The following is a 13,520-nucleotide window of genomic DNA, read 5'->3' as shown; positions in this document are numbered from 1 at the left end:
CATCCAATGTTGATTTGGATCTCATGTTTAGATATGGATCTTTAAATTGATTTTTTAATTTGGATTTTTGTTTGGTTTCTGGATCCAACCCAAGTGGGTTTGGATTCAGATTGGGGCTTATGGATCCAGATCGCTTGGATATGGACCCAAGTAGGGCGCCACCTAGGTGGGACCCACTTTGCTTTTTCTAGAGGGCATTTAATTAATTATTTAATTTAATTAGAGGGTTCTAGAGAGGGTGGGACGTCCCCCTCTAGTGTACCCCACATTAGTTAGATAAGATAGTCTTATTCAATTAGGACTCTAAAGAGTCCTTAGTTAGTTGGAACTCTTCTAGAAGAAGAGTTTCAAAATTGTTAGAAGACCCATTGAAGGAGGCTTCTAGGTGGGTTGACACACCTAGTGGGGCCCACCTAGTAGTTACTAGAGATAAATCTTATCTCTAGTAGGAGAGAGAGAGAGAGAGACCCATAGGGGGGACAGCCCTCTATCCCTAGTCTCCTATTCTTCTTCATCTTCTTCTTCCTTTTTTTTTGGAGCTTTTCCAGCGGTCATTGAAGCTCATCCAAGGTTTGAAGACTGTGAGAAACATTTTTCAAAGATGTTTTCGAGAATGTCATTTTCATTCACACCACCAAGAAGACGTGGAAGACATATGATGTATCAAATCAGACTCTTCTTCCATTTAGGCATGCGCAGCTAAACGAGCTTGAGCTTTTAGTCTCGTGTAGCTGAACGAGACAAAAAATCCATCTCTAAAGCAGAACGAGACTACTAAAGAGTCGAAGTCTCGTTCACTAATGTTGACATTTGGGGCCATCCTTCTTTTTTGGCCAGCTAGGCCGTTGCTGCTTTCGCAGTTCAACAGATGTTGAACTATTGCCTCATTCATGATTCCATGCTCTTTATTTGTTCTTTTCTTAGGAAGATTCGCCAACGCCCGCTTGAAGAGTTGGCATGCAATCTAGAAAATACACGGTAGAAGAACCCAACAAATTCGTTAATGAAAGAAGGAGCTTTCCCATTAAAGCACAACCCACACCCATGGAATGCTCGGTCGGGGTCCATTTTAGTTGGTACTTTTCTATTTTGATTTATTTTGTCATATTGTTATGAACTTCAAATTATCGCACCAATGTTATATATTGCCATTAGATAATGTTTAAGAACTTTCCATTGAGGTTGAGAAAGACTGCAGCAGATAGTTTGATTTGTCCATATGAAATAGATTTTTATTAATAATTGTAGCCATTTTTTATTTTATCTCAAAAAAAAAATTGGGGGGGGGGGGGGGGGCGCTGCCCCCGAACCCCCGACTATCACACACACAAAAAAAAAATTGCTACACCCCTATCCCCCCCTTTTTACAAGACGATAATGAAATTAAAGAAGAAAAGAGGTCATTGAGTCCATGGTTAGCAAGAGGGTAAGAGCAGCAGTGTAGGTTTGGGGTCATTGAGTCCATGGTTAGCAAGAGGGTAAGAGCAGCAGTGTAGGTTTGGGGTCATTGAGTCCCATCCATAGAGCTAATTATCATTGAATGGTTAGTTGTGTGACCTCATTCAAGAACGGTCTATTCAGAGACTTTCTGGAAATAACGACCCATCAAGATAATCTCAATGGAAAAAGTTCTATAGGAAGAGTTGCAATCAACTGCAAAAGTAATGGACTTCCTGGAAAAGGAATCTCTCTGGAACTTTTATGAGCAGAAACCAATGTTAACATTGAGTTGAACCATTGTGCATATTTATCTGCTTCAACAAAGAGAATTGACTGCAATCAAACTTCCTACTTTGTTCGAATGTCACAGGGACACACAATTGAGGGTCGTGTCGGGGGGACACACCACGAAACATGACATGGCCCATGACATGTTAATATTTTAACCATATTTTGATAAATGTTTTAAATTTTTGTATTTGTATTACTAATAAATGTACTTTTATGTATCATACATACTAAAATTTTACTTTTTTTATATCAAAATTTTAAAAAAAAAAAGATGTCTTCATGCCCAACTTTTCATAAAAATCACGTATACACTTCTCAAATCCATATCATACCCGTGTTTGTATCTTTAATTTAGATACAATCAGATGGGTATGGATCTCCAATTTGCTCAACAAGCTGCATAATAAGCGGGTCTGAGTCCTTGTAGGTCTCATGGTATCTGAAACCGGCAATCATCTATTTGGTGGATTACCGTTTCATATGCAATTCCATTTTCTATGCAGCACTATCAACAACCATCTGTCAGAAGATGCATGAACGTGATAGATTGATAATAAAAGGATTGCATCTCAAATTGATGGCTAATTGCAGTTCCACATCACAACAACCAACGTGTGCCTGGGCCTAAGATACTAAATTTTGGGCAGGGTAGGTTTGGTTTGGTTACATAACTCAGGTAGGCAGGGTAGGGAGTTCTGACAGGTTCGAGAAATTAAATCAGAACTCCCAAACAGTACAAAAGAAAATTCTCAAAATTAAAAGAAAATCTTAAAATTAGAAGAATGATTCTAGACACCCTAAACAAGGTTCGGTTAAAGTTTCAAAGTTTTACAACAAGAAAACCGGTAGACACCCTAAACAAGGACACTTTTAGGAAAAGCTAAGTCCAAATTGCATACTCGACCTACCAGAGGTCAGCTCACCAAAGTGAGAATTTGAGAGAGAGAGAGAGAGGGACACGCCCTTTAGAGAAAGAGCGAGAGAAATTCATAATCAATTTTATTTTATGATTCAAACCAAGAAACAAGGCCTATATATAGATCAAGAGGGTTTCATAAAGCCTTACACAAATCACAAAATAAACTTTAAATTCAAACCTAAATCTAGATAAAACCTATATTGACTAAAGCTAAATCTAGTTAAACACAAGAAATAGACTTAGGTTTAACTTAGCTTCCCTTGTTTCAGAAATAGGCCTAGGGCAAGAATAGGCTCTCAAAAAATAACTTTGGGCCGCCGTTAGGGTTCTTCTCATTTATCCAAATCCAAAAATAGAAGAGGGGACGCCTCCCAAGGTAGATCCCACAAGGCAGCTGCTCCAGATGAAATGGGTTTTGGATTCAGGTCAGATCGATAAGCCTCAACCACCATCTCATGTGCACCTTTTGTTTTCTAGTCAATCTTACTTACGTCACTTGCAGCATAAAAAGCATACGTCGGAATCTTGGTGTCATCTATGTCTAAGCTTGTTCAACGAGGGAAACATTTTCAATGGGTCCCACATAAAACAAAAGGAAGAAAGGCCAATCATTAGACCCAAATTTCAAAAATTGGCAATAAACTTTTTTAAAACTTCCTAATATTGCCCACCGAATTCTTGAGAATTGTCAAATGAGGACCTCATTTCATTTTCTTTTTTCTGGCTAAAACAAGGGAAAACCCTCCATCCCCGACCGCACAGTGGTAGGCCCCCGGTTGGAAAAATCCTTGAGGTCTTAATTGCCCACAAGAAAATACACCCGCGGCAAGAGACGTCTGGATGGGTGTCTCTTACTTTTCAAAAGATAAAGATTGCCCATCAAAAAGAAAAAATGATCACACACCAGCAAGTGTTGCGACCGTGCAACCTGTGCCGTACTTAGTGCGCAAACCGTGAACTTGCCTACCGACACAAGGCACGAGCAAGTGTTGCAACCATGCAACACTTAGAAGCGATCAGTCATAATCATGCCGATTCATAGCAGGGCCGCATCACAAGTGTCGCAGACGCGCAAAACCATGAGAACAAAAAAAGAAAAAAGCAGGCCAAGAAGAGCCGAAGCGGGCAACTAAAATAAAGTAATTTGCATTACTTTTATTATTATAAGACCAACGTACAGGACCAATTTTCTTTTGTAAAAGAATAAAGGGGAAGTAGCAGACACCTTTTTATGAACAAAGTGGAATCCCACTCTGCTCGCAAGAATTGGATCAACGACAAATTAAAACCTTACATAATTCTACCTACATGCTGGCCGAGCCTTCGCTGCTGGAACGCGAAAAATCGCCAGCAAGACAGAGACCCCAAGAATAGGCACATGCCGACGCCTCAATTTGAGGCCCGCACAAAGAATCCTTCCCTTAAAGAAAATTCTGTTATTGCTACTTCCCCCAGTCATTGCTGTTGTTAGTGCCACTAAGTTCTCCGATTAACTTGTCGATGATGAGAATCATAATGAATGCCCGCCCTATCTGTGTCCTCTTTCTGTCAACGTGCAACTAGATCTGGATCGTTTGTTGCTGGGAAACAAAGGGCGACTAACATTTAGGCGTTTTAGCTCACAGTCAGTTGTCTGAGTTCTAAAATTATCAATGAAGTGATGTTCTCTGTCTTGGAGCCTTTTCCCCTCCGGCAGAATTTCCTTTAATCTCGGTGATTCCCAAACTGCTGATCTGACCTTCAAGGAAATAGGAGGATTTCCCTGAGATTCCCCCTGAATAGCAGGACCATTCTTTGCAGGAGATCTCGAACTGCAAGAAGCTTCTGATTTAGAGAATGTTGTAAGGCTATGTTGCCACTCAAGTTTGTGTGATACGCTGCCTGCAGTAGATGTCTGTTCATTCCTTCCATCTGGTAAAACCTTCTTTAGTCGTTTAAGAGCCTAAAATGAAAAAAAAAAATATGCATCATTCAGTTGACCATTAAGTAGGCAGTTGAATGTAATAATGCAAATGTTGGGCAGCATCTTGTAAATAGCTGATAAGAACTTTCACGGAAACCTTAAATATCACAAAGAGATGCTAACACTGGAGTTAGTTTCAATCTTCCATTAAAAGTATAGTTTTAGAGACTAAAAAAATACATGGTGCTCAGACACCTTCAGGTCTGCCATGTTCTGAACAGGCCTACTTTCCACTTTAATGGTCCGCCGACGCCTAACCCTGAATATTTCTGAATCTGAATCTGAATCATCTTGAACCCTAGAAGGCATATCCTGAGCCCGATGACAACTCCGATTAATGGATACGCATTTGACATCTGGAGGCACCAAAGAAGATTCACAGGAAGTGCTTGAATCTTGTCCCTTTATCAAAACATCAGAACTTCTAGCTTTATCATTCTGAAAGGATAACCGCTATATACAATGTTAGCCAGAGCATAGAAATTATGAGTTATATGTGCAATCATGTCTAAGATGCAATGCTTACATCAGATTGCAAAACGGAACATTTATCAAATATTGAACCCTGAGTCTGTTCCTCAGTTTTGGCTTTCAAGTCACTCTTTACTTCACAATATGGTGTGTAGCCTTCTTCAATTTGAAACAGATTCATCTGTAAAGAAGAATCACCGCCTTGTAAAATTTGTTCTTGGACCCCATGCAATACCCCATCATCTTGCTCGAATTTATGAGAGACAGATTCCATTAACAAAAGATTCTTCCTTAGAAATATGGTTCGGTTGCTGCCACATCTGCAGGCCATCATCTCGGTCTCTGCAAATTTTGGAACAAGATGCAAAGAATACGTCAGCATGACTCACAAGTGCATCCATTCATAGGATTATATCATATTATGCATATCAGTAAAGCAAAATTGGATCTTCAAAAGCATAATTCAAGAAATTCTTACTATGACAAAGGCATATAGGATGCACAAAGCAGTCGCATGTTATAAATGCAACAAAGCAATCACGTTTGCAAAGACTGCAAAGCAAAGTTCCTTGAGTGTCCAGGGAAAATCTTGCACATGCCCCCAATTTCATAAGCAACCAGCGAACGCGATGCTGACACCTCATAAGGTGTGCAAAAGCAACCTTTATACAATGCTGAGAAATCAGATCTAGTGAACAAAAATCAGGCTCCCTTGACTCACTGCATGATGAGCTCTTGAAAAGAAACATTGCTTCTTTGCACAGAAGTTCTTCATAAGGAAGGAGAGGTAACCTGTTAAGAACTCCATAGCGTTGGCTAGCAACTGCCCCGAATGGAAACCAGTCACCCATTGCAAAGTTTACTGCCTCACCGCAATTAAAACCTAGAGAAATGAGTTAAAACTATGATGGGTTGTTAAAGTAAACAACATAACAAAATAATTATGCAACAAGCCAACAGGTAAATAGTGCAGAGTGGTGATACGCTGACCCAGAATAGAAACTGAAAGTCAAGTTTTGTCATAAAAGTCTCCAGGAGAAAACATAGTGTAATCAAATTAGTTTCTGAGGAACAAAATAGAATGTAAAAAACCTACCATGACTAAAACCTGCATGATAAGACCGAGGGAAGGTGATGACAAACTCTCCAGGGTTTTGCACAGCTTTATACACAGGAACATCATGTTCCAAGAGAACATTTGGTGGAAACATGGTTGTCTTTCCCAAAAGTAAATCAAATGCTGCATCTTCTCCTTCATAAGAAAGGATTTCACGTTTATATACATGCTCCCCCACAACCCTTTCAAAGGCAGGTGCTGCATGCCCTGGAATACCATACCAAGTTTTTGAAGCCCCACAATGATGGTAATTAATGCTGTAAAACAGCAACAAAACAGTCGTTATTTTATAATGATGCCAAAAACAAAATTAAACCCTTGGGATTTAGGCAGTGCATTATAAACCTGTACAAGTAATGATCTTCCACATGCCATGCAAACATACTGAATAGCATCCCAATGTAAAGCATAGGATCCGTTACACCCTAAAAAGAAAAACACCAAATTGAATTAATTGTGACTCTTAAAACATGAAATTACAAAAAAAACTTAAGGGCTTATATGCAGCACCGGAATTGCAGTGTCAAGAAGACGTAGTGTCGATTTTGGCAGCCGCGATAAATTCTGGAATCAAAGGAAAACATATATACATCGATTAGTAAGTGAAGATATACCATGACCAAATACACTTAAACTGAAATATATATATATATATAAAAGGCCCATGGGAACATCATTATAATAAGCAATAGAAGTTCAGCATTCAAAGTTTCAAACTCCAAATACTTGGCAGCAAAAAATGAACTGATCCAACAAAATTTCAAACCTCAAAAACTTGGCAGCAAAAACTGCACCAGTCCAAGCTACTTGGATTAGGTGCAGAATATTCACTAGCATATATTATGAGTTGCACAGACCAACACTATCGCGGATGAACCTACAGGCCAGCTCAAAATTCAAAAAAAAACTTCATAGCATATTTAGATAATTTTATACTGGTTGGCCAAGCAGGATCAGCAACTCTCAAGGTCCAGGGAGATGTTGAGCCACTGTCTTTGATTTTTAAGCCAAAACTGAATCAAGTTGATTTCTTGAATACTTGTGAACATACAGAACACTTTTGGAAAGGAAAATAAATACAATTCCTACATCATTGGTCCCACAGCCTTAAAAGGGCTAGAAAAACAAACTGTTGTAGTGGATACTGCAATCAAGTTTGGAAATGCAAATAAGCAAAGTAATAGAAAGAAAGGAAAGTGCACAAGACAGCGAGAATAATCACCTTCAAATTCCATTTGCTTTTCCCCAGCTGATCACTTGGAGAAGTTGAAAAAGCACTACCATCAATATCACATGCATATTCTACAGTTTCTGTTTTCCCACATGCTATTTCATGCCAAAACTCCTCTTCTAAGTACTTTGCAGGAAGGCTTCCAGCACTAGAGTATCGCCGTGAGAACACTTTGTTTGCCATCTTCTCAAATTCACGGAAGGTATAGTTTCTGAAAACAAAAGGATAATATTTAAACATGAACGAACTCAATAAAATGTATCATTTGATGCTTATCCAGCAACCTACCTCCTGCTCATATAAAAGGCAATCTTGTCCTCATTGTCCCATTCAGCTAAGCACATGGGCTGCACTCGAGTTGTAAAGTTGAAGCCCGCCTTCTCTTTCATTAGCACAACACCAGCTGGTACAGAAGCACTCAGGGGCGAAACAATCTTGCATATACCTGAAGAACATCGAAGGAAAGAAAAATAAGAAAGCTTCACACAAAGGAGGAAATCTATTCTAGCTTGCAACCGATTTCAATATCTTACAATGTAATAGTGAAGATTTCCATGACTGTCTTAGAGGAGTATACATTCAAAAGATGAGTTATGGCTGCCGATACAGGAATGGAGATTATCTAGAAAAAGCTGCTCCTAGATTGTGAATGCTTTGCAACATGTGTTCTGAAACAACAATTCATTACTCATTGTTTACTATTCTCACAAGGTCTTCTTTTGCTTGACTAAAAGGGCAGGTGGTTTCATAAAATCCCAAGTCTAGCAGAGTCAACCACCCTAGAACAACACGTAAGTATATTTGGGTATCAATGGATGGGCAAGATAATATGACTAAATAAAGGCACAAGCATAAAACTTGAAAAATCATAGAGAATCTTTTTTTTTCTATTTCCTCATTTTCGGGCCAAGCTGCAGGCCCTTGGTGATTTCATCAATCCATTTATCAAATTGAACCCTCAAAGTTACACAATTGAACAGAGCTTGAGATTTATGGTCACATCTGAACGGGTTTGACAAACACAAATGCAAAGATGGTATTTTTTGGAAGAATGGCTGAATAAGGGGTCAGGGCTGTGTTAACAATCGTTATTGATTAATCAAATAATTCACTCAGAATTACTAATTACTACTCTCCGAACCTTCCACAGAGCTAGAAAGGACATATATAGAGATTTGTAATGTGAAAGAAACTGGTGTAAATTAGGGGCAGAGCAAGCCAAAATGAACTGGAAAAATACTAAATGATTCAATACATAAACATGACTTGTTACAGTCAAGTGGTAGATCAAATTAGAAGTCTAAAAGCAACTTGATTCAGATTAAACTATATTTAATGAAAAAATAAGGTAATGTGGCAACTCAGACAGGAAACATTTTACCATATCTTGAAGCTGTAGGAGCAATACGCTGGAGATAGACTAAAGGATCCTCAAACTCCTCTTTTGTTGGGAAAAACACAGGACACTCTGGAATCTTGTCAATCCATCCTAAGTCTGTAGCATCAAATTTAGCAACTTTATGCTTTGAAAAAGCATCTTCCCGAGCAGACACACCATTAAATCGAGAATATGGACCAGCCTTTCCATGCAATCTCATTCCCCACGACCCTGGAGGCCTTAAAGCATCGCCTCCACTTCTAGACGTTGTATTGGTTGCATTTGCTCCAGGCACAATTCCAAAATTCATTTGGTGAAGCTTTCTACAACTCAAAATGTCTAGCCCATTCTTAACCTCTCTTGATGAGTAAACTCTTCCTTCCACCTATCAAAGAGGTAAACACAGCAAGTCAGAAAGTCAAGATAATGAATTACAACTATCATAAACACAGCAAGGGATATTCCATGTATTGATTCACCCATAATCATCAATCAAAGTTGCAAAATTTTCATCCTTACATGGCAAAGAAATGCATTAACTTGATTCTACACCACCAGTTTAGGTTCATTACTGCAAAAAGTTACTTTTGACAAATAGATGCAATGTTACTTTGCATTCACTGGGAATTTTATCCGTATACAGATATTCCACTATTGGTCCTTGCATAACATTTATTAAAGTTATGCCCTCTTTTATATCAATTTGGATCACCCATCAGAAATTTTCATGGCTGAAGAGTTGGCAAACACTACTCTGTCAACACCATCCTGCCGGTTAAGTTGGTCAACTGCTCACGCTTTCCCTTCATGACCTGAATTCTTCTATTCTTATTTGATAATATGTTGTCCATTCAACAGCTTTGAACTATTTATCTTCCCTAGATAGCATACAGTAGCTCTGTGTATTATTCATAGAATTAAAAAACCTTTCATGCCAAATTAAATCTGTATCCATCTCAATGTCCTCCAAAAGGTCTCACTTCATTAGCAATCCAATTAATTTTATTTCAAACATTTGTGGTTTCATATCATTTTACTGCAAATAAGAACAGCACAAAAACCAAGAAGAAACATATCTTACATATCAGACATTAATAGAAAGAGAGAGAGAGAGAGAGAAACTCAAGCCATAACTTCAGGACAACCTAACCAGTGCCTTGTGGAAACTATAACCTATGATCAGATAATACTTAACTTTTCGCATTCGCTTCAAATTACATGCACACCTGGAGAAAGCCCAAGTTTTAGGGCATGTTGCTTATCCTGCAATATGAACCGGAATCTCACAATTGTGAGATTCCGGTTACACATGGCCATGTATACACCTCCAGGAAAACATGTGTAAATGTTGGGGTGTGTAAATGAATCAAATATATTGACCCCGTGAATTGGAATCACATTCAAATTTGCATCATTTACGCATCCCAAAAGGGCAAGCAAGCATGCCCTTAACTGCTGCAACTTTTTAAAAACATAATTCAACAGAAACTTTAAAAATAGTACAGAAATGCAAGACATTGGAACATGGTATAAGCATAAAAGAGTAACTTGATATTTAAGAGGAGAAAAAGAAACTAATGTGCCGCTGTAGCTATGATGTGGTAGCATATACAGCACAGCCAAACACTACAAGCATAATCCATAGTGAAGCTTTAAGTACTACCACTCTCTAAATAACAAACAAGATGTATGAACTTAGAACCTATTCGACATTCAACAAATAGGAGACCATGACACAAGGTAAGCAAAAAAATCTTTGATTTTTCATTTAGAAGTTTCAGTATGCAACAATTCTCACATTAATACAGACATTAGAAGCCCTCTTTTTCCAGACAAAACTAGGGTTATCCATTTGAAAACCAAGATGGAGAACAAATGAACAAGAGGAATACATAAAAAATTTGCTTAATCAGTCTAGCAAAGAGAAATAACTGCTTACTCTTTTTTCTTCCTCAAGTAATTAGGATGGAGAAAGGATTTGGACTTAAAACTCAGCAATCAGACTAATCGAAGAGACAGCAATGGCCAACGAGCAAAGGGAAATAATCCGTATAATCTCTCTCTCTCTCTCTCTCTCTCTCTCTCTCTCTCTCTCTCTCTCTCTCTCTCTCTCTCTCTCTCTCTCTCGTACAATGTGTGGATGGGAATACAAAAAGGCACAATAAACCCAACCTAAATTAGGCTTTGTAGCAATGAAGGGCTTAATACGATTTGGAGAACACAAAAAGACCCTAAAATAAAGCCGTTAAATAGTTTCTCTTAATGGGAATATCCTCTTATCATACTCATAATTACAAGAACACCCTCTAATAAAAACAATAAGAAAAAGAAACCGTGCTCTTAGACCATCGCTCCGCACATTCAATTACACATGCAAAACATCAAAACAGAAGGCATGAACGAAAATCCAATTAAGGAAATAAATAAAATAAAAAAATAAGAGGGTGATCCGGAAGCACACTTCATCTGCTTTCCACATTTTCCATATCCCTCAATCCAAAAGGTTCGCATCTCACCTCAAAGTGTGTTTTCCTTTCGCTTGAAACAGATAGGTTGTTCAAAGATAAGATCCAGCAGATAGCATGAACTCTTTGTTCTTTGTAAAATTAATTCGTTCACATAAATTCAGGACCAAAAATATGCAAAAGTTGGCAATTTCATTCCGAACAATGTAGTACAGACCAACATATCAGTCCTTATCCCAGCACTGTACAATGGCTAGGGAGTAGGAACAACCCTAGATTCATGCAACTAAAGAAGCGGGTAGAACAAAGTTCAGAAGAAAGGAAACGTGAGAAACGACAAGTACAATTCTCCTTGAGTAACAAACTAATCACGTGAAAGTTTCCAAAATCCTAACGATCGATAAACAACTCTCATACCAAAGCCGTGTTTCGTGGAACTGCATTACAATTTACACCTCTTGCTTCGATGATTGAAGCAAATCCTTGACTGAAGCGTCTTGGTTTTTGATGCGATAACTCTGTGCTAGTGCAGTGTAAATACAATTTTTGCAACGATCACATGCAGAGAGAGTGAAACAAAAGGATAAATTGTTAGTAGAAGTTTCTGTATTCCTAAATTCTGGTAACAAAGGGATGCGGTTTCTTCCAGACCCCTAACAAATTCAACAACTACGCGCATCCAGCCATACAAGCGATGTAGATACCCACGAAAAAACGAAACAGTTAATTTCAAGGTGTGATATCAAGATAATATGCCCGAAAAAAGTAAAAGAAATTCAAAATCCCTACCTGATGCTAGAATATATACCGGCAACCAGGGGAAGAGAGGATAATTCGTTAGAAGATTACTAATTCACGGGTAAACTGCCTTAAAAGAAGTAAGATTCGTTGATCTCATTCTTAAGAAATAGGAAAGTATAAAAGGAAAGTTGGTAACGAAACTATTCTGCCAGACCGATCAAAGTGAACGGAAAAATAGAATGCACAACTGAAAAAACACATATCAAACACAAAAATAAGCAAATCTGCAGCAGGAAAACAAATACACAAAACTATAAGAAAATCAAAAGGAATTTAAAGTGAAAATCGTGATTTGTTCAAAATATACGCACGTCGACCGTGAAAACACGAAAGGAGCCACTAGAAGCCTAAAAAGGAAAGAAATAGCCGAATTTCAGGAGAAACGCCACAGATCCAGGAGAAAAAGAAGACGAAAACGCACCATATCACGTTCCGGAAGCCTCTCCCTGACCCTCCGCCCGAAGGAAATCGTCAAGACGCCGAGAAACCGACGCAGGAAACCCTACGAGCCAGTTTCCGACCCTAATAACGTCCGAAGAGACGCCTCCTCCAAGAGTCGTGTCCGCATTACCCTCCGGGAGACGTCGAACTCACGCCGGACGGAACGGCAGATCCGCGCCGGAGAGTTGGAGAAACCGCCGGAAAACGAAGGGTTTCCTCCCTTGGAAAACGCGAGAAAAAGAAGAAACGCGCGCGCGGGAGAAGAGAGGAATTTCCGGCCGAGGGAACGGAGGAGGAACAGTGAAACCGGGAACGGATTAAGGAAACCGTAAAGTGTGGGTACCTGAGGGTATTTCTACTACCCACGGAAGGGAGGGTGAAATAAAAGAGGGCGGTAGTTGTAGTTGGTTCAACCAAATTGCTTGCCGGCCGGCGATGAACTGCCGGAAAACTGTTTTCCGGTAGAAAAAGCACGTGGCCTCTTTGGCGTACGCTTTTGGACAGCTTTTACCGTGTTGTAAAGGCAAACTTGCAACCAATCAGGGGAGTCCAGTATGCCACGTGGCCTCTCTTACTTAATTTTGTCCTGGAGGTCCGAACCAACCGACCCTCTCCTTCTTTTCACGTGTTGTGGTTATGAATTTATGAGATGGCCTTGGACGTGGAGGTCGGGTCGGACCGTGTGGTTTAGGAGGATACATAGGTAAATTTTGGGGAATGTGTGGGGGTAACTTGGTCATTTATGGAAGACGTAACGGGCCTAGTAGGCGGATTCGGGGAAGACCCAAAATGGAAACGCGGAGGAGTCCCATTTGACCGGTTGAGCTGACAAAGTCAAAGCGCGTCCAAAAGGCGGGGGGAAATTAATGCGGGCCAAAAAGAATAATTTTGGATCTAGCGTTTTTTCTTTCTTCTTAATTCCCTGATTTGTGAAACTTTCTAATTTCTGATGTTTCTATTTATGAGCTCAAAAGCGCCATCTTATTGGCTAAATAACATGCTT

At 39.2% G+C, this 13,520-nt stretch overlaps 1 protein-coding gene across 5 annotated transcripts; it reads right to left on the bottom strand.

The window, feature by feature from the left end:
* Positions 1–3,780: 3,780 nt before the first annotated feature.
* Positions 3,781–12,892, bottom strand: LOC149822064 (lysine-specific demethylase JMJ13-like). Of its 5 annotated transcripts, none has more exons than XM_089981233.1 (12): positions 12,498–12,892; positions 8,814–9,195; positions 7,721–7,877; positions 7,424–7,643; positions 6,712–6,765; positions 6,547–6,626; positions 6,181–6,458; positions 5,563–5,967; positions 5,140–5,426; positions 4,794–5,066; positions 4,433–4,592; positions 3,781–4,402 (listed from the first exon to the last, which is right to left on the bottom strand). In XM_089981233.1, exons 1-12 carry the CDS (start codon positions 12,498–12,500, stop codon positions 4,179–4,181), a joined length of 2,523 nt encoding a protein of 840 aa, XP_089837359.1. In that variant the 5' UTR covers positions 12,501–12,892; the 3' UTR covers positions 3,781–4,178. The 5 variants fall into 5 exon arrangements, with proteins under 5 accessions (XP_089837359.1, XP_089837360.1, XP_089837361.1 ...); XM_089981234.1 differs by adding an exon at positions 11,602–11,793 and having other exon boundaries at positions 3,781–4,592; positions 12,498–12,844; XM_089981235.1 differs by lacking the exon at positions 12,498–12,892 and adding exons at positions 11,602–11,798; positions 12,065–12,479 and having other exon boundaries at positions 3,781–4,592.
* Between the last annotated feature and the right edge of the window lie 628 nt (positions 12,893–13,520).

This window comes from Nuphar pumila, chromosome 11 (assembly GCF_984573655.1).
Source record: "Nuphar pumila chromosome 11, dmNupPumi1.hap1.1, whole genome shotgun sequence".
Taxonomy (NCBI): Eukaryota; Viridiplantae; Streptophyta; class Magnoliopsida; order Nymphaeales; family Nymphaeaceae; genus Nuphar; species Nuphar pumila.
Note: the sequence above shows the minus strand (reverse complement) of the source record. Positions and strands in the feature narration are given on the sequence as shown.

Bases quoted from the DNA above. Each gene is read 5' to 3' on its own strand.
- LOC149822064 (XM_089981231.1), bottom strand. The intron at 6,766-7,423 runs GTGATTATTCTC...CTTTGATTCCAG, and splicing joins AAAGCAAATGGAATTTGAAG to AATTTATCGCGGCTGCCAAA. The intron at 6,459-6,546 runs GTTTATAATGCA...GCTGTTTTACAG, and splicing joins GAAGATCATTACTTGTACAG to CATTAATTACCATCATTGTG.